We start from the raw sequence: 21,658 nt of genomic DNA, 5'->3' as shown, positions 1-21,658 counted from the left end.
TTTTCTTTCTAAATCTAATATGTTCAACTTTATTTAAAATACATCCATTTTACTTAGCTATGAAAAATATATATATTCGGTCAAAAAAAAAATTTATTTGATGACATTTACATAATTATGAGAATGAGACGAACACATAAAAATTTGTTTCATCTCATTCCGAGCTCCTTAAATCCATTAACCGGCTTCGGAGTTTTTTTCATTACCAAGGTTAGCAACGAATTTCAGAATTCGTTACAAATTTGCAACAAATCCATAAATTCGTTGCAAATGTTTGCAACAAATCTAAAAATTCGTTGCAAATCTATAACGAATCTAGAAATTCGTTGTAAATCTGCAACGAATCCCCTATTTGTTGCAAATTTTTAGTAAAAATTCATTTAAACAATATTTGCAATGAATATGATTTTCATTGTTAAATTTGTAATGAATATTGTTTTCGTTGCTAATTTTGCAAAGAACAATTTTTTATCCCAAAAGTTGCAAAGTGAATGATTTTTCTCAGAATTTAGTCAGTCATAATCTAAATATAAAGTATTTTACTATTATATATAATCTTAATTAATGTATGTTAATCAAAAAATAAATATAAAAAATTTCATTTTTATTCATCATATACTGACTATTTAATATTATCCTAAATAGATGGATTGAATTTCAATAAAATCGTATATAATGTCTTCCTACAAGTTAGCTAATTATAATTTCTTAATTTATTTCTCGATGGTTATTATCGGGCCAACTGTATAGGATGTCCAAGTCGGCGTATGATAATTTACTGTAATTTTAAAAGGTATTCAATTATGGTTAGGGAACAATAGATAATTTAGAGGTAAATTATAATTTTTATATTTTAACATAATCAACAGAAATCTTGTATGATCCGTCTCTCTTTCCGTGAACCCCACGTTAACGTAGGTGCTTCTGCACCGTATTATGCTTTTTAATATAATTTATAAAAAAAAAATTAAAAAGTTAATTTTGTAATTTAGCAACAATTAAATTTCACTTTGCATGAGTAAAAAACTAAAATATAAAGGGCTAGTCTGTAATAAAGTTAATCAACAAGTATTTAAGAAAAGGGTAATAATATAAAACAAAGACTCTAAAGATCAAATTACAATACAAAATTATAAAACAGTCGATTAATGTCTGTACAAAGGTGAAAATAAAATAAAATAAAAATAAAAATCAAATCTAATTTCCCTTGGTTAAATTTAGAAGGGTATAAATGTAATAACAGATAATATTAAACTAATTTATAATATAGTCGATTCATAAATTTTACCAGTGAAAGGCTAAAAATGTAAATAACATAATTAAAGATAACTAAATTAAGCATTACAACTGAAATGTGAAAATGCAAATAAATAAATTTAAAGGACTAATTATAAAAATAGTCAATTTATAATGATTATTTATTTATTTTTTACTATGTGGCATCAAAATTAAAGAAAATCGAACAAGAAAAATCAAAAACCCAAATCGCCGTTCGAGACGCCGTTAACCCCCTTTCGCTACTCGCTGAATTTTTTTATGCGACACGTGGCACTGTAAACTCTCAAAAACATTCAATTTAAAAAATATATAATATTTCTATCATTTAAATTTTTATAGGGGCATGTAAAATATAATCACTAAAAGAGAGAGGATTAAGCAATAACCACGAATATTACTGGTTAACGATGAGTACACGGTGCGATAATTAGCTAGTTCATAATTAGTTGTACTGGAAAAGACCGGGCCGGACAGCCGAGAACTTCGCCGGCGGCGGCACAAGCTTGAGTCGCCAGGAGTGATAAGGCAGGTCGCCGTCGACGTCCTCCACGCTCGCCGTCGACGTCGGAGCATAGCAATTACCACCCCATGGCGAGTACTGCTGCGGTGTCTGTCGGTAGTATCCGTATCCCAACGCCTGCTCAGTCGCCGCCGACGACGATGATGGCAGGCACAGCGACGTCGACGGGGCAGTCGCTGCTGCCGCCGCCCGCCTTTCCTCCTTCTTGTACCGGATCCCGCAAGCATTACACAGCGACTGCGTTAAATAATTTAACTAATTCTGTCATTTAAATTGTTGGAAATATTTCACTTTACCCCCAACGTTTATATTATTTAGGTCACGATAATAAATTTCCAGTTGTGAGGGAAATTTTGATAAACATTAGGGAGTGAAATGAAATATAGCCACGCCATCGACCGACCTTGGGGCCTCGTGGGCCGTTACGCCACAGGGGGGTGGAAGTGGTGTTGCAGTTGGCGCACCTGCGCGCTAGAAGAAACTGGTCGTCTCCTCCTCCCGCGGCCGCCGGCGAAGCATGCTTCTTGGGAATGGCATCCCAACGGAAGCTCGACGATGAGGCCGCGAAGCTCTTCTTCTCGCCGACGAGGCGAGTAGACGGGGTGCCGAGTGACAAAGTGCAATCCACCACAGTCGTCACCGCCGCCGCCGATGAACTGTTGAACTCGTCAGATTTACTACTCTCGTGCAACACCTCGCCGTCGTCGTCGGCGGCGCCTCTCGACGACGACTTGCTCCCGGACATGGGGAAGAAAATGGAGAAGGAGGGTGTGGGAACGGCGGAGGCGCACGAGCACTGCCGGTGCCCACATTGGTGCAACATGGCCGCATGCACTCACTGCTTACTTGCTAATGCGATCGAGAGCATGCAGCAGTAATAAATAGTACTCCGCTCCTGATCAATCAGTAAAGACTTGAAAGAAGGAGAGAGGAAAACAGAATGTGAGCTCGATCTCATAAATTTGTGGGGCTACAGTGCTAACACGCATTGGGATGGAGGAAGACGAGGCCGATCCTGGTCTTTTTTACATTACATGAATGCAGTAGCAGTAGGTGTTTTTTAAATTATATGCGTCGAGACAGCAGCTAGCCCGCGTAAAAGAATTAAGATTACAAATTAAACCCATAACAAGGTGTATATATGTGTGCAACGAAAATAATAACGTGTGGGATCTTGGGAAGTGGCTTGTCGGTTCCCCTTCTCATCGGGTATTGGAGAAGACTAGTCAGTCTGCTGGAGTGAGGGAGAAGAGTACAGTGGGGGCTGGGCTCCACTCGGTTATCCAACCATGCATGCACCATTTATATATATATATATATATATATATATATATAATGAGATGCGCGAGCGGATCGAATCGTTTCTCCACTCGGCTCGCTTCGCTCGTAGTTGGGGGGTTTTGTGTGCCATCACCATCACAGTGAGTTAGCGAAGGAGAGAGTCTACTGTCCACCTACCTGCTACATCTTAGCTAACACAAGCTCAGCACTAAGTGCAGGAGGCAGTATCATCGCATCGAGGATATATAACAACAAACAAAAACGTGCGACTGTTCTATGAGTGAGTAACAGGATGTATCAAGATCACGACGAGAGGGAGAGAGCAGTTGGATGGAGGATGGCGCGGGAAACAATGCGGTCAAAAGAGGGGCACGTGACGCCAGGAACAGTCTTCCACATAACATTTCTCTGTAATCTAACGCCGCGCCGGTCCCGATCACGAGGCGGCTGCGCCCGCTACAAAGATTCACTGCGCCTCGCCACGGCACCGGGCAGCGCGCGCAGACCAGGGCGAGTTTAGCGTCCCCGAGGCGATTACAGTGGTAGCAGCCATTTCCAGCTCACGTCGCCGTCCCCATGCCACATCTACATGCACGATACGTATATGTCTCGACACGCGACCTTACTCTACGTAGGATTAGGAAACGGGTCCAGTACGTAGAATATATTTGCAGAATCTATGGCAAAGATGCACGAGAAAGTAAAAGATATAATAATAATAATAATAATAATAATAATAATAATGAAAGATATATAAAGAGAGAAAGGGCAGGGCAGTACAGTACAGATAGCATCGCTTAATTGGGCCCTGTCGTCATTATAGCAATGACCAGCTAAAAGGTGGGCGAATCGTGAATCCATTAACCTATCGAACGAACCTAGCTAGCTCCTCAGCCTTCTTCGAAACATCTTCTCGCATCGCATCGCATCGCATGCACACACTTAGCTAGCCCTATCTTAGCTACCTCCACAGTAAAAGTATGAACCATTGACTGACCCGATACAATATCTGTCGCGAAAAGCGCAGGGGAGGTTCCACGTGGCACGGTGGAAAGTGAGAGGGTTGGATTGGCGGATGGATCTCAGAATGTGTACAGGTGGCGCACGTAGTTATGTACGTAGCTGAGAAAGATTGTCCCAGACGTTGAGATTCGTACCCAGTTTTGTCTGGATCAATTACGAATGATAATATCTTACCTAAAATATAAATCTAAATCTAAATCTATGCGGAGAGAGAGAGAGAGAGAGAAGGCATCTTTCGGAAAGCGAAGTCTCCAAAACCGATCAGTTGTGTTTTTGCGACATCGTGTCGTTGGCTCATTGCCTCTGCCCGACAAAATCCTGCGGTGGGAACTAAACCCAAAAGAAAAAGAAGAAAAATAAAAGAGAAAGAAATATAGACGAGAAGAGAGATATATCAAAGTCTGTTTCTCGAGCTCATGTCTTTGTTGACCAGAGAGGGAGGAGGAGCAAGCCCTAGCAGCCTTGTGTCAGTCGAGAGGGCATCAGGCATCCTATTCACAAGTGTGTGGTCAAACAACAGAGAGTTGGAGTCTTATGATTAGATTACTGTCACTGAACTGAACTGCACTGCGATTGGATGACATGACCAATCTGAGGTGGTCCTTCGCTGGCTACTTAATTAACCTTTGTTGTTGTTGCTGCTGCTACTTCTGCTCCAGCACCAGCAGAAGCAGCAGCAGCAGCAGCGGCCGCCCATGGCCAATTGGCCATGGCCGTGCGAATATATATGTAGTTATGTTGTGCCCTCGCCGGCTTTTTAGAGCAGGGCAGCGAGGCGCCATGGAGTCGACATTGACTGGCATTTGGCACTGCGCGGATACTGCAGCAAAAAGTCGGGCATCGATCTCCATGCTCTTTTGTTTTAATTGCCATGGCGGGCCATCGCCTTGCTTTCAAAAGTTGTACCCTCATCGCCTCTTCCACCACTCGATCATCCACTGCAAGTACCACAAATGCATAAAATTAACAAGGTAAGACAGAAAAGAACAGTCGGAGTTTTGCCTGCTTCGTTTAATTTTGTTACCTCAAACGCAGAATTTTTTGTTTTTTTTAAAAAAAAAATCAAAACAGAGCTCATGAATTAACGCAATAACAGAGAACCTTTTGATGTAAATTAAATTGTAATTATTCCAACCCCTAGCTAGAATTTAAATTATTTTTCCTATTAAGAAAAACTGGATTATGGTAAGTGGAGAAAAGAGATTTATTGACTCGAGCTTTTGCCACCAAGAATATATGTGCAGAGTGACATTGCAGATGGGAGGGGGCTGAAGAACTGATTTTGTAGGAGCGTGACTTGCATGCAAATCAACAAGATATGCATTAGAATTAACTCTTTCACAATTTGAAGTATAAAATTTCTCAAAAGAATTTTTAGGAAAACATAAAAGGTGAATACAATCAAATATATACTCTTATATTACTCCTTGTAATTTACAATATGCATCAGCTTAAATTTTATAAACTTCATCATACAATGTAATCTTCCTTGTGACATTGACATAAAATTCTTAGCTAACTTAAATAAAATGATAGGTAAAAGAATCTAATTAATAGGTTAATAAGCTTTTGACTTATGCATGATTTTGAAAGACTTCAACTAGTAGACCAGTTTACCAAATTGTTTTAAGTAAATTTGTTAATTAAGTGGGAAAATAGAATCCTAAAAATTGGAGATTCACCCACTAGATACCTAAATAAGTTTCTTAGACTCTGGTTAATAGCCTTAGCATACCCATCAATTTGTGAGCTCAAAGCAAACGGAAACTTGAGATACGCTCTAAATAACCCCTATAGGTTTGCCAAAAAAAAGGAAAAACTAGAGAAATTTACAACCATATCTTAAACTATAGATATAGGCAACCCATGCAATTGGCAATCTTCATAAAGAATAAATTAACTATCTGTGAAGCATCAATGGTCTTATTACACGAAATCTACCGCTACTAAAATAGAATCCTGACTTTGGTTAGTCTGAGGTAAACATAAAACAAAGCTCATGTCCAATTTGATCACCCATTTTCTAGACAAGGAAGTCTCTAATTAGTAATGTCCTTGGATTACATAATCATGTACCCTTAAATAGGAATTGTCAACAAAATGCGGATATTCTTCTTTAAGTTAGTCAAAGTTTACCATTATAGCGTTCATGATGTGTAATGTGGCTACGACATGACTTAGTGCATCAATGAGTTTGCTGTCCACACTAAGTTGTGTTTCAGGACAGAAATGTATTATTAAAGGAAGTTGAACCACCTAACTTAGTGCATCAATGAGTTTGTTATCCACACTAAGATGATGTTTCAGGACAGAAATGTATTATTAAAGGAAGTTAACCCACCTAAAATGTTTAACACTTGGCTGCTTTTAGGATTGAATTAAACTTATTTCCTTGTGGTAAGACTGGAGGACAAATTCATTTGGCAATAGGAAGAAATGTCTAAGGGCCTAAGATAATAATGTAAAACTCTCTGTCATATGTTGAATAACATTGTCCATTTCTAAAAAATATATTTGGAGACTTATTGACTAACATTTTCCCTTATTCTTACCCTACTCACGTCACAAAAAACCTCAAAGTTTAGAGAGGTTATAATGCCTAATGACTGAGGTCTTAATCATCCTTTCCTTAATATTTTCAAAGGCGCAGAGATAGATTTAGACCACCAAAACTCCCCTTTCATTAAGCAAATTGTTAGCCATGATAGTACTAAAGCCTATAGAAGTTAGCAAAGCCATGAAAACTTTGGGCTCTTGAAGGGTATAAAGTTTGGATCCATACTTGATTACTCTAATTTTCTCTAGGTTGTTAAAATATCCTTTGTTGAGATAATAAATCCAAGGAAGAGGATTTAGAGTCATAAAAATGAGCACTTCTTTAAATTGACAAATAATTTTCAATCCTAAGGGTCTCACGGCAAGGAGAATGTTGTTGAAATCAATAGGTAGAGAAAAGAAATAATATAAAGCTTTTTGATAATTTTATTACTAAAGTCAATAGACTTATTTATACAAATTGTCCAACACAATAATGGAAAGATTAAATAAGGCATACAATCATAATAATTATAAACATAGTAATATAATAGGCATTATTTTTCCTATTTAATTCATGTCGATTTTGATTGTGTGTCAAATATAATAAATCCTAATTGATTGAAATCAATTAGAGATTATTTTCATTATTATCATTACCGCCCGACAAACTCAACGAGAGTGCTTGAACGTTGAGTTTGAGTGTTAACTTGGTGAAACGTTGTCTAGATAATGGCTTAGTAAATATATCAGCAATTTGATCTTCCGTAGAGATATAAGAAACCGAAAGTTGCCAAGTCACCACAGCTCGCGAACAAAATGAAAATCAATCTCTACATGCTTGGTACGAGCATGAAAAACAAGATTTGTCGCAAGATAAGTTTTCTAATATTATCACACCATATTTTAGGCGTAGCAGTTTGAATAAAGTGTAACTCTAAAAGAAGAGATTGTAGCCAAATAATTTCTGATGTTGCGTTAGCGATAGCTTTATATTCAGCTTCAGTACTAGAGCGAGAGACTGTAGGTTACTTCTTTGAAAGCCAGGAAATCAGATTTCGCCCAAGAAATATAGCATATCCACTAGTAGAACGTCTATCTTCGAGAGATCCAACCCAATCTGCATCACTGTAGGCAATCAACTCTCGTGAAGACTGACGATATGAAAGAAGACCATGTAGAAGAGTGCCTTTGAAATATCGAAGAATTCGCTTAACACCTTCCCAATGATGTTCAGTAGGAGCATGCATAAATTGACAGGCATTATTCATAGCGAAAGCAATATCGGGTCGTGTAATTGTGACATATTGTAGGGCACCAACAATACTACGGTAGATCTGGGGTCAGACATCAAAGAAGAGGATGAAGGTGCGGTGAAACCACCCTCAATAGTTGGTGTGGAGATAGGACGTGCACCATCCATTTTAGCTCGTTGTAGGAGCCCAGTAATGTATTTGCTCTGAGAGAGAAGATAACCTTCAGAATGTAAGAGAAACTCTATGCCAAGGAAAAAACGATCATTGCCAAGATCCCGAATAGGAAACTCTTGACAGAAAAGATATAGTAAAGTAGTAATACCGTTTTGATCACTACCAATTATTAATATATCATCCACATGAATCAGAACAAATATTAAAAATTCCTCATGACATTTGTAGAATAGGGAAGAGTTTGTTTTTGAGTCAGAAAATCCTTGAGTATGAAACTAGATAGATAGACGATGAAACCATGCACGAGGTGTTTGTCGAAGACCATATATAGATTTCTAAAGTTGGCACACATGTGTTGAAAGTCACGGATGGATGAATCCAGGAGGTTGCTCCATATAAACAGTTTCTTCAAGGTGTCCATGAAGGAAAGCATTGGAAACATCTAATTGGTGTATTGGCCAATTGGAGCTTACAACTATAGATAATAGTAATCTAATAGTTGTAATTTTGACGACTGGACTAAAAGTATCATTGAAATCAATACTTGGTTGTTGATTAAAGTCTTTAGCAACAAGGCGAGCTTTGTAACGTTTAATAGAACCATCTGCATGATACTTAATTCGGTAAACCCATTTAGAGCCCACAATATTCATAGATGGGGTACGAGGACTAAGCTCCAGGTTGCATTACGAAGAAGAGAATCAAATTTTATAGTCATCGCAGCATGTCAATTTGGATCTTTGACTGCCTGTGTAAAACTAGAAGGTTCAACAAAATTTGAAGAAACAATAAGAGCATGTGGAAGAGGATAACGAGTGAAAACTGGTTGACATCGTGCATAAATATCGCTTAGAGGAAGTATCCGTCGAGGAATATCATCATCAAAGCTACTCGGAGATGAGTGGTCAGACGGAAGAGAATCAGAACTAGAGAGTGAATCACCACTAACCGTCGAGTCTACAGGAACTTGTGGAAATGGAGCAGGACCCAAGATACCATCCCCCTTGTACTTTCAATATGTCCTGATGAATCAATATGTGGGGCTTCTAGTATGTTGCTTGGTGATATTAGATAGTTGCCTTGATTATCCGAAGGAGGATTTGAGGTAGCAACTGCAAACAGAAATAGAGATTCATCAAAAGTAACATGTCGAGAAATATATATCCGATCGGTCGAAATATGGAGATAGCGGTACCCATGATGCAAATTACTATAACCAAGGAAAACACATTGTAAAGAGCGAGGGTTTAACTTGTGCTTAGAGTAAGGTCCCAGCCAAGGATAACATGCGCAACCAAAGATACGAAAGGAGCAATCTGGAAGACAATTATAAAGTCTTTCCAAGGGACACTTATTTTGAAGTAGTGGAGTGGGTAAACGATTGATAAGATAGACTGCGATTTGGACGACATCATCCCAAAATTTAAGAGGAATCGAGACATGATTAAGAAGAGCTAAGGCAGTTTCAACCATATGACGATGTTTTCTCTCGGCGGATCCATTTTGTTCAGGAGTGTGGGGACAAGAGACTCGATGGATGATGTCAAAGGAAGTAAGATGATGATGAAGTGCTGATATACTCTCCACCCCAATCAGAATGAAGGGAGAGGATTTTACGATCAAAATAGCGCTCAACCTGTTTTTGAAAGTGACAAAAAATATCAAAGAGATCAGACTTTCTTTTCATAGGAAAAATCTAAGTAAACTTGCTAAAATTGTTAATAAAAATAACATAATAAAGAAAATCTTGATTAGATAGTGTCACGCCCCAGGTAGTCCCTTTCCGAAGAAATTTCGGCAGCATCTCCCCTATACGGGTGACAATATGAATCTCAGTATACATATATCTATACCTCGGTCACACTCGGCAGGAACAATACACACAAATAGTAAACAATCCACGCAGTTATATTCAGAAAAGATGATATAGAAATCAACGAATATATACGTACACATCCTACTCCACTACAACGAAGAAACGAAATCCACGAAGTAATGAAATATTCGCAGCAAAAAACAAAGTAGCAAACCCGAATGTTCGATATAAAGTCCACAATACACACCCACATCACAAGTATACGTATAAAAGCGAATACAGAAAACGATATCTAGAAATCCTCGCGGCAAAGGGGCTAGCGACTGGAATCTCCCCGACGGCCTCAACCTGAAATGGTAATAAAAACGGGGTGAGTTCAATGAACTCAGCAGGTAATCCAATAGACATGTACAGCAATATATAACTACGAGCAATATCCTAATGTACAGTACACTAACAGTACAACCTACGGTACAGTCTTCTAACAGTATAACAGATATGCATAGCTGAAATAAACTGTAATAACCAGCAATAGGCATAAAGTACAGTCTATAGCAAGAATAATAAGAAAATGCATAACTGAAATAAACTGTACTCACCTGCGAGGCTTGTGTAACTGACTGTGAGCATACACAGATAAAAATAGTCAGAGCAAAAGCATATAACCTGTATACATGTCAATCATATGCAATCACCAAAATGCATCAATCATATTTATTGCAATCTGTGCATATGATGCAAATGACATGGTCACCCTTGACGCCAGTCAGAATCTCACACACAATGGTGAGACCGCGTGGGTAGGGCTGTGACACCGTGCACTCTGTCGTCACTACCCCTGAAGAGTGACCGAGTGGACGGGATGCACCGGAGTACACCTATCCTCCAACCTCACTATAGGAGGGAGCGCCATGCTCTCATCTCCCAGTACACAATGACGGGGAGGGACCCCGGTGTGCTACCACGCTGCCTATCACACTACCCATGAGTGGAGCCTCCAGCGGAGCACCCCCGAGCAACCTACACACCCTGTGTGCAGGTCAATGTAGCCGGCCGACGAGCTCAACAATAATGGAGTCGTCAATCGCCCAACATGCAATCATGCGATATGGTGCATGCGGCTACAGTATGTCATACCTGAACATATCCTCCTCCATATGCGTAGGTGCCAAAAAAAAAGTAAACGCATATATAACAGAGATATAAGCAACATAAATCCAACGACATATAACAAGTACCTACAGCAACTAGTCCAGTGGAAAGTAACACTAAATGTACCTATCCATCTCCATAAACATATATGCACATAGCAAAAGATAAAAGCATCCAGTTCTAAGGTAAAGCAACTAACAGAAGAAGCATGTGATAGGTATCAACTAAGCTAAGACCAGGTAAGAGATAAATCTACCATCTACCACTAGTAATTATATATAAACTACACATATCATAAGACACTATCAAAAGATAAGTCAAAGGGTACCCGCCTCAAATAGAAGGTACAATCCAGTCCTAATCCAATATCGAGATGCTCGTCTCGAATCAGAGTCCTGTGTCAAACAACATATATATTTTATTTAGCTAAATTCAAATGAAATAGCTAAATAAAATCCCTAAAACTAAATTAGGGCAAAACCCTGATCACCATTTAGATTAAAAATCTAAACTTAGATTAAATCTAATATTTGACTAGGGTTAATTGCCTTAACCCTAATCATTCCATTAGTTTAATCTAAGCAACCAAATCTAATCACAATCAACCACTACTTATAACCTCTAGTAATCATGTAATCCAAATGATACCTAAATCTACACATCATCCACAACTAAATAGTTCACAGAGAGAAGAACTCACCTCACTAATCGAAAGCCACAGGTGATGCTGCTGGAAATCACCTTACGATCCCACTTCCAACACCACAGCAACAGAACCTCACTGCTTTGCTCAAGTTGCTGTTGAAACAAGATGTTGCTGGATCAAAGAGCACTCCACAACACTCAAATTAAAATCCACAGAACAGGTCCTCACTGGATTCAATCCTTCCTACTGATAGGATGCAATAAGCATCTCAAAGCGATCAAGAATCAACACCACAGAATAGGACAGAACCTCACCTCAATGGATTCAATCGGATCACCAAGGAGAACGCAATGATCGGCCACAAGGACAATCCACAGAAATCCAATGCTTTCTCCTAGCCCAGAACTGGAAGACGATCACGAATCCAACAAGGAAGATCAACCCCGAAATAGAGCCCTAACCTCCAAGATTGGCAACAACCAAAAAGAGACAAGAAGGAATCAGCGACTGTGCTAGGGCACAAGTCGGAGGACAAATCAAGGGAAGGATTTAGTCGCTTACCTTCGGAGCCCTAACTGCCCCATTCACGCCGGCGATCGGGTGGCACGGCTCGATCCAGATCCGGCCAGTGAAGAGGTGGATCGCACTATGAGCAGTGCGAGGAGAGAAGAACGGAGGTCGATCGGTGGGGAGTCGGCGAATCTTGCTCCTCACCGTGCCCTAGCCACCTCGCCGTTGACGCTTAGCCGCAAAACTTACGGGACAGAACCCCTCGGCCGAAGAAGATCTAGGCTCCGCCGTGCTCCAGCAAGCTCCGATGAACGAGGATGATCGCCAAAGGAGAAGCTCCGCTCCCGTCGCCTCCGATTCATCCGCGAGAGAGAGAGGCAGCGTGAGCAGAGGGGATCGGGGCAGAGAGGGGAGAAGGCTCGGGTTCGGGGAAATGCTCAAACGCCGTTTGGGGAAAGAAAATAAAAGGGAAAAGGTTTTATAAATAAAACATTTCCTTAATTAAACGAGTTTCCCAAACAGGCTTAATCCGAACCTGAAATTGATCCCCTCAAAACTCGTCTTACGAGCTCCGAAAAATTCCCAGAAAATTTCTAAAAATTTCGGAAAAATTCTATAAGGCTATTTCTCAAATAACCCTATTAATTAAATTTTCCGAGATCTCACAGATAGAATAGGAGCAGGCCCCCACACATCAGAGTGAATAATTTCTAAAGGAAAACTAGAAGTGCGAGAAGAAGACACAAAAGGTAATTTATGAGATTTTGCTTTCATGCAAGCTTCACACAAATGAGAAGAGGAGGCTAAAGAAATTGGTAAACCATACTGATTAATGATATTCTGAACAACATGTAGAGGCAAATGACCAAGATGTGCGTGCCAAGAGAATTTATCAGTGCGTTCTCCAACAAACGCATTAGTATAGGTGGGCTGAAAATGATAAAGATCGTCTTTAATATTTCCTCGAAGTAGAATATTTCTTGTTGTGGGATCCTTCACAAGACAATGATGAGGATGAAATTCAAGGAACACATTATTATCAAGAGCAAACTGACGGATGGAAAGTAAATTTTTAGTAATAGAAGGAACATGAAGAGTGTTGCACATGCAAAAGTACGACCGCATGAGTGAAAAGATGTGTTTTCAATATGAGTAATTTGCAAACCTGAGCCATTACCTATCTGTACCATGTCGGGTCTATCATAAGGTGAAGATTCTGTGATAATATTATATTCCGGTGTAACATGATGAGTCGCTCCAGAATCTAGATGTCATCGTGGGTTCTCAAGAGTCGATGAAACTATATTAGAAGAGATAGAATGTGAGAATGCTCCAGAATGAGATGACTGGGTTCTAGAATGCCAAGAAGGTGGTGGCCGATTTGAAGATGCCTGCTCTCCTTGTGAAATAGTTGGTTGTCCCAATGCTGCAGGACCACCAGCAAAATTTGAGTCAAATCTTTCAGAATATTGAATACCAATATATCCAATTCTGAGACAAATTTGACATCTTTTCGACTAAAAAACCAATCAAATCTTCTAGAGCAATGAATACCAGTATGACCAACGATGTGACAAATTTAACATCGATCTAAACTTTGCTTTTGGCCACCTTGATGTTGTTGAGTATCTGACATCGAAAATAAATAACTCGTCCCTTAATAGTAATAGACTTTACTGGAAGAATTTTCGGTGGCCAGAAATAATACTTGGCACTGGAACCTTGTTGTCCAACAGAAGTGACAAATTAGAAGCTTGGTGGATGGTGATGACCACTTGTTTTGGGCGGCAGAGTAACTTTTATCGACGACGATAAGAAAGTAGAGAGCTTTTCTACGTTGGCTTAGGCAGCAATCAGTGGTGAATAGAAGCACTTGCTACGATGGAGATGAACAATAATAGAGAATAGCAAGACTGATTAATAGTTAAAATAACGCCAAGAGAAAATACAGAGAAAGAAGAGAAAAATAAGACTCGAGAGAAGACTTTTTTTTTCACCCTCTCTGTAACGACCCAATTTTCCCTATTTCAAGTTTTAAAAGTTTATAAAAATATTTGAAAATACTTTTAAAATATTCTAGAGATTTTTAGAAATTTTTAGAGTATTTTTATGCAATTTTTGGAGGTCGTTTAGTATGTTTTCAAAAAGAAAGAAATTTTGACAAAAAAGACGAGGTTCGAACCTACGACCTCGGGTCGGACTGACCCAAGCAAAAACCGGCCCAACCAGCTGAGCTACACGGTTTTGTTAACCTTATAAGAAGAGAATTAAGTTTATAGCATAGTTTTGATTAAACCCGAATATAAGAAAGGGAATTAGGTTTTGGATTTTCGGAAAACCAAAACATTTTCTCTCAAAAATCCCTCTCCTTCTCCCTCGCGACGACGCCTTCTCTCTCGGCGGAAACGAAGAAGAAACTAGGTTTTGGGTCTCCGGCGCCGGCGAAGCTTTCTTCCGGCCAGCCCTCACCCGTGGGTGGTCATCCCGACAGAGAAGAGCTCGCGGGCACAAGAAGAAGCCGGAAAATCTGTAAACCCGAGCCCTCCGAAAACCCTAAGAGCCTTCTCCTTCCTCCTTCTCGGTTGTAAGTGCAAGAACAAGGGGTAAGTACTACTCACTTGTGGTAGGAGTTGCTCCGAGCTTCGATTTGTTTTCCTTGCTTGCGGATTTTGCTGTACCGAGTGGATTTATGAACTAGGGCTTTTATTTCTATGCTCTGTTTATCTAGCCGAATTGCTAAGGTTGGTTTGAGTTGTACAGAGTGCTTGCTAGAACCTGTTGATTTCGGTATAAATTATAGGTTGTTTATTCTGTTCGGATTTTCTTCCTATGGTTTCCGGATCATGCTTTACAGAATAGGGTAGCTAGGGAATCAGCCTTCTTGTTTCTGTTTCGGATTAAGCTGTGTAGAAAAGAGAAGTTGCCTGCTTAAGTTCTGTTATAGCATGCTTAAGGGATTTATTTGCTAGCTGGTTGTGTCCTGTTATAGCATGCATGTCCTGAATTTAGTCCTGTACATGTGCAGATTGATATTTCATTTATATCATTGAAACAAGCGTTATAAGGGTTTTAATTTCAGCAAGTATTAGTTTTGTTTGCGTTAATTTGCTGGTTATGAATAAGCATGTTCTTAGCAAATGCAGAATTTAGTTTGAGTACCTTTCATTACCGTTTGGTATTTTCTGATGAAGCATGATTAGAGAGATTAGTTAGCTTCTATGTAATCCTGTTATAGCATGATTAAAGGAATTAGCTGGTTGCTATGTATTTCTGTTGTAACAGGTTTAGAGCTTATAGAAATATGTTCGGAACCATAGAAGCTTGGGACCTTGTTAGAGGATTTAAATGGATTCTTGTTAAGAACTTGTTAAGAATTTATTAGGAGTCTTTCTTTTAATTGCTAGAGAAATTAGAGATTTCACATGCTATTTGTATTGCTAGGTTTGAGTTAGTTGCCTTTTCTTTAAGCATGTGCAGAATTTCACAACTTTGCTTTAAGTAGGAAAGTTTCTTAAATAAGCATGAGTAGCTCCTTATCCAAGAACAACCCTTTTATTTAGTTAGAATGAGTTTAGTATTTTCTTTGCAATTCAAAGAGCAAGTGTAACAACCACCCTTCTTACTACTACTCTCTAAAGGCGACCGTTACCTAACTCCTACTCTACTTACTAGTGTCACTTATGCTATTATTAGCGACACTTAGATTTATCACGGTTCAGAGAAATTCCTACCGAAAAATTTCGGCAGAGTCTCCCCTGTACCGGTGACCAAATCTATAATACACAAGATATATACACAGCCACATGCGGCTGGATCATAATTTATTCACAACCACGCAGTAATAAATCATATCATAATCAAAAACTAATCTAGCAACATGGACTAAACTCAAGCTCCCAGAATGAAGCATAATAAGCTACAATGCACATCAAACTCAATCATAAACTCATAATTTCATAACAGAAATAAGGAAAATAAACTAGACATAAACTCTACATAAATAAGTCTTGCTAGTCCCCTCTGGACCTCTCCATAGTTCAATCACCACACACATCCATCATCACCACCACCCTGTCGCCTCCCTTCATATCTTAGCTTTTCCTTTATCTGCGGTAGGAGGAAAAAAAACAAAAGATCTATAAGCGAAAACGCTTAGTAAGTACTAATCTATCTCACAAAACTCGAAATGCATAAATGTAATGCAATAATACTGAAACTGAAATGCTAAAGCCAATCTGCATGTGCTCATGGTATACAGAAAATGAAACTGAATACTAAACATGCTCACTATCTAACAGGATAATAAGAAATGAACACTGTAAGCTTAGAATTAAAGAAACTAACTTTTTATTTATTCTAAGCATAAAACTTATTATATTTTCTTATATCCTTGTAATAGAAATTAATCTTTTAATTTCTATCTTTTACTTTCTTCTTCTTTCTTTCTTTTACTTAACTTTTCTTTTCTTCTTTCTTTTCTTTTCCTTTCTTCTTCTTTGGTTTTCTTTTCTTTGGGCCCAGGCTTAGTACCATCTCATGCGCGTTCCCTAATAGGTTGGGGTTGCGAGCCACCAATCCTAAAAGAGCAGACCTCGGTCTACCAGGGCCAAGACCTCGGAAATGGTCACCTGGATTTGTTTAACGACAAGCTCTTGGATGTCGGGTACTAGCCTCTTGCTTGACTTACTTGTTATCTTTCTTATTCTTTTGTCTTCCTTATTATCTTTTATTAAAGATTGTGGGAGTCCTTTAAATATACTTAACAAGTATGGGTGTATAATCAACTAACCATGCTATATAACAGAATAAAACAAGTAACTTAAAGCTTACTGATCATGCTATAAGCTAAACTAAAGAAAGCAATTTAAAGCCTTTGAATCATACGGTGAAAACATGGCAAAGGATGCTATTTTAGTGCTTCTAAACATGCTGTAAAATCAAGTATGGGATGATTCTAATCATGCTATAAATAAAGCAAAAGAAAGCTAATTCAAACTTGCTAATCATGCTATAAAATAGAGCAAAAGAAAGCTAATTCGGACTTACTAAACATGTTATAAAATAGAACAAAAGAAAGCTAACTTGGACTTACTAAACATGCTATAAAATAGAGCAAAAGAAGACTAATATGATCTTACTAATCATGCTACCAAATAGAGCAAAAGAAAACTAATTTGATCTTGCCTTGATGCATACCAGAAGCAATACTTGAAGCAATTACCAGAAGGAATAGATTGCTATTAAAATAAAACATATGTCATGCTTAAAGAATTCTGCACTTAATGAACAACAAACAACAGTGCTAAATGTATTGTTCCCTTCTAACTATCTACTGCAATTACCAAAAACAGACCCAATCCGTAAGCTCCAGATGGCTTGGTTCATGCCCGCAGAAATGCAAATGGCATGGGGCTGTTCTAAGCTCCAAATGAAGCTGTTCATATCCCTATTTTTGCAAAATTTCAAGTTGAACTTGCTGCCCATTTGAGGTACACGACAGCTACATCAAACCAACACCGCCCAATCTAAGCATCATGCTCACAAACAAAGAGAAGCAACCAAATCTCGGAACCACTCTAGGGTTTCCAACAAGCTCCAGAAAACAGGGAACAAAACCGAAACAAGCAACTCATGGCAGCAAAAGATGTGCAGGTTAATCCGAATCAAAAAGGAAACTAAACCCTAAATCAAACCTGTCCTTCATGCCTAAACTGAACTAACTCTTCTCTTCTTCCTTTAGGGTTCACGACAGCAAACCGAAAACTAAACTTCTTCACGGCAAAATTCAAGAAAACAAGGAAACAAAACCGAAAGATCGGAGCAACTCCTACCACAGGTGAGTAGTACTTACCCCTTGTTCTTGCACTTACAACCGAGAAGGAGGAAGGGGCGATTAGGGTTCCGGGTGGAGCTCGAAATCTCGGTCTCCTCTTGTGCTCGCGGGCTCTCTTCGACGGGAGGAACTCGGGTCCGCAAGGTTCGCCGGAAGAAGCCTTCGCCGGCCGCCGGAAAGAAGCTCCAAAGTGGCTGCGTTTCCGCCCGAGCACAGCGCCGTCGCGTCGGGAGAGGAGGAAAGTTAGGTTTTGGGGAAAAGAAAACTTAAACCTTCTCTTATAATTCGGGTTTTTCATTAATTACTATCTATGCTTTAAATTTATTTCTCCCCATACTTAGTTAACAAAGCCCGTATAGCTCAGCTGGTTGGGCCGTGTCCGGTTGGGTCAGTCCGACCCGAGGTCGTGGGTTCGAGCTTCGGTTTTGACAAATTTTTGTCAAAATTTCTTTCTTTTTGTAAATATACTAAACGACCTCCAAAAATTGTGTAAAAATACTCTAAAAATTTCTAAAAATCTCTAGAATATTTTAAAAGCATTTCCAAATATTTTTATGGACATTTGGAACTCGAAATAGGGGAAATTGGGTCGTTACAGTAAGAACAACCTCTGATTCTAGCACCTAGTTCACGTTTTAAGCATGCCTTTAGCTCTTAAAGGTTGCATCCGGGTAGGTCTACTTGCTGCCCATAAATTCCAGCAAAGTTGCTTTCTTTTGCTCTATTTTATAGCATGATTAGTAAATTCAAAGTTACTTTCTTTTGCTCTATTTTATAGCATGATTAGTAAGCTCAAAGTTGCTTTCTTTTGCTCTATTTTATAGCATGATTAGTAAGCTCAAAGTTGCTTTCTTTTGCTCTATTTTATAGCATGATTAGTAAGTTCAAATTTACTTTCTTTTGCTCTATTTTATAGCATGATTAGTAAGTTCAGATTTGCTTTTCTTTACTTTGTTTTATAACATGCTTAGAGAGTTCAGATCTGCTTCCCTTATGTTATTTTTATATAGCATGCTTGGTTAGTTGTAATCCTACACTTGTTAGATATATCTACAGGATTCTAATAAGCTCTAATCAAGGAGTATGAGAAGTATGAGTAAAGAAAAGACTAGAGTTTAGTTAAAAAGAAATAACTAGTAAATTAAAGTAAGAGGCTAGTACCCGACTTCCAAGGTTGTCGTTAAATAAATCCAGGTGACCAATTCCAAGGTCTTGGCCCTGGTAAGACCAAGGTCTTTACCTCATAGGACTAGAGGCTCGCTACCTCAGTCACTATTAGAGAGCGCACAAAACAAAGATGGTACTAAGCCTGGGCCCAAAGAAGAAGAAAAGAAAGGAAAAAGAAGAAGAAAGTGAAAGAGAAATTAAAAGATTAATTTCTAGTATAAAGATGGAAGAAAATGAAACAAGTATTATGCTTAGAATCAATAGAAGTTTAGTTCTTTAATTCTAAGCCTACAATAGTAGTTTCATTATTTTCTTGTCAGTTAATGAGCATGTTTAGTATTCAGCTTTATTTCTGTATACCATGAGTACATGCAGCTTTCCTTTTAGCATTTTAGATTTAGTATTGTTGCATTATTTTTATGCACTTCGAGTTTTTGTGAGATAGATTAGTACTTACTAAGCGTTTCGCTTATAGTTTTATTTTCTTTCCTCCTACTGCAGATAAAGGAAAAGCTAAGATATGAAAGGGAGGCGACAGGGTGGTCATGGTGATGAAGGTGTGTGATGACTGGACTGTGGAGAGATCCAGAATTAGCTGGCAAAATTGTCAAGACTTTATGTTTAATTCTTTTAGTTTCCTTAAGTGTTATTATGAGTTGAGACTGTATTTAAGTTTATTCCGCACTTTACTTTTATTATTTGTGGAGTGATGTAGTTGGTTGCTTTTGCTAGAGTAGTTGCTTTGGTTATAGTATGATTTTATTACTGCGTGGTTGTGAAAAATGTGTTCCAGCCGCCTGTGGCTGCGTATATATTGTTTGTATTATGGATTTGGTCACCGGTACAGGGGAGACTCTGTCGAAATTTTTCGGTAGGAATTCCTCTGGGCCGTGATAAATCTAACTGATGTTAATAATAACGTTAGTGACATCAGTAAGTAGAGTAGTAGTTAGGTAACAGTCGCTCTTAGAGAGTAGTAGTAAGAAGGGTGAGTTGTTACACTCTCTGTTTTTTTTTCTTTTTTTCTCTGTGTTTTTGCACGTTTTTTTTTTCTTTTTTTTTTTGCTCGGTTTTTTTTTGCTTTTTTTTCTTCTAAAAAAATGGAAGAGAAAAACGGACAAGGAGAAAGAAAAAAAATACAAAGAGAAAAAATTAAACGAACAAATAATAACTTTACCTTGCTACGATTAATATTGTCGAAGCTGCTACTGTCGATAAAAAAGAGTTGTTAATGAAAGGAGAAGAAAAGTTGTTATTGCCGAAATTGTCGAGGTTGCCGCACTGTAGACAATGATATCAAACCTCGATGTAGAAATTCCTGTAGCTGCTATAATAAAAATTCGGAAGAGGAAAATTAAGAAGAAGAGAACATCGCTCTGATACCATGTTGAAATCAATAGGTAGAGGAAAGAAATAATATAAAAAAATTTTATAATCTTATTACTAAAGCCAATAGGTTTATTTATATAAATTGTCCAACACAATAATGGAAAGATTAAATAAGGCATACAATCATAATAATTATAAATATAGTAATATAATAGACATTATTTTTCCTATTTAATTCATGTCTATCTTGATTGTGTGTCAAATATAATAAATCCTAATTGATTGAAATCAATTAGAGATTATTTCCATTATTATCATTAAATGTGATATAGGTGAGTATCATGGGTTTTATTGAAAATTAAGAAGTTATCAAAGTAGACCACTAGAAATTCTCCTACAAAGGGTTTCAATACCTAGTTCATCATGCTTATGAAGGTACTAAGAGCACTCAAAAGTCTAAGGGGCAATTATAAAGTCTATCTTGTATCTTGAAGACAGTTTTTCACTTAACGAATCTTGATCTTAATTTGATGATACCCACTATGCAAGTCAATTTCAAGAACCCTGCCATTAAATCTAGGATGTTCAAGCCTGAATATAGAAAATCTATACTTAGCATTGATCTTATTAATGACACAACTACAAATGCTCATTCTCTAAGAGTTGTCTCTTTTTGGTGTTGGCAACACAGGAAAGGTGCAAGGATATTACTCTCTCTAATTAAGATTTTTTGTAAGTCATTCAATAGTGTGTTTAGGTGGTTCATGTGATAGTGTGGAAGGTCACACAATAGTGACCTTGAAATGAAATATATAATGTTAGATTGTGCAAATAGATGGAAGTTCATTTGGTAACTCTTTGGGAGTTATACCCTACAACTTATTTTTAATCTTCTTAACCTCAAAAGAATGATATGGCAATGAGGTATGGGGTTGATCACAAGAGTCATTCTCTCTAATGTTGTTGTGGTTGTTGTTGTTGTTTATGTGAGAAGATCAAGAGGTTGTTTTAAGGATTGACTTAGCTTGGTTGGTGTTTTGAGTTTTTGGTTTGATCTTGTTGAGATTGGTTGAATTTTTCTATTATAATGATTAAACGAGAGATTGTAAAGCCAAGGTTGACCAAGAATAACATGGGA

At 38.2% G+C, this 21,658-nt stretch overlaps 1 protein-coding gene across 1 annotated transcript; it reads right to left on the bottom strand.

The window, feature by feature from the left end:
• Positions 1-1,652: 1,652 nt before the first annotated feature.
• Positions 1,653-2,996, bottom strand: LOC122006834 (GATA transcription factor 19-like). Its single transcript, XM_042562483.1, has 2 exons — positions 2,202-2,996; positions 1,653-2,035 (listed from the first exon to the last, which is right to left on the bottom strand). Exons 1-2 carry the CDS (start codon positions 2,619-2,621, stop codon positions 1,721-1,723), a joined length of 735 nt encoding a protein of 244 aa, XP_042418417.1. The 5' UTR covers positions 2,622-2,996; the 3' UTR covers positions 1,653-1,720.
• Positions 2,997-21,658: the final 18,662 nt, after the last annotated feature.

Source organism: Zingiber officinale, chromosome 1A (genome assembly GCF_018446385.1).
Source record: "Zingiber officinale cultivar Zhangliang chromosome 1A, Zo_v1.1, whole genome shotgun sequence".
Classification (NCBI taxonomy): Eukaryota; Viridiplantae; Streptophyta; class Magnoliopsida; order Zingiberales; family Zingiberaceae; genus Zingiber; species Zingiber officinale.
Note: the sequence above shows the minus strand (reverse complement) of the source record. Positions and strands in the feature narration are given on the sequence as shown.

What these genes read in the sequence shown, in the direction of transcription:
- LOC122006834 (XM_042562483.1), bottom strand. Translation starts at nt 2,621, where the DNA reads ATGTTGCACCAATGTGGGCACCGGCAGTGCTCGTGCGCCTCCGCCGTT. An exon ending in ACGGCCCACGAGGCCCCAAG is followed by an intron (nt 2,036 to 2,201) that starts GTCGGTCGATGG and finishes TATTTAACGCAG; the next exon opens with TCGCTGTGTAATGCTTGCGG.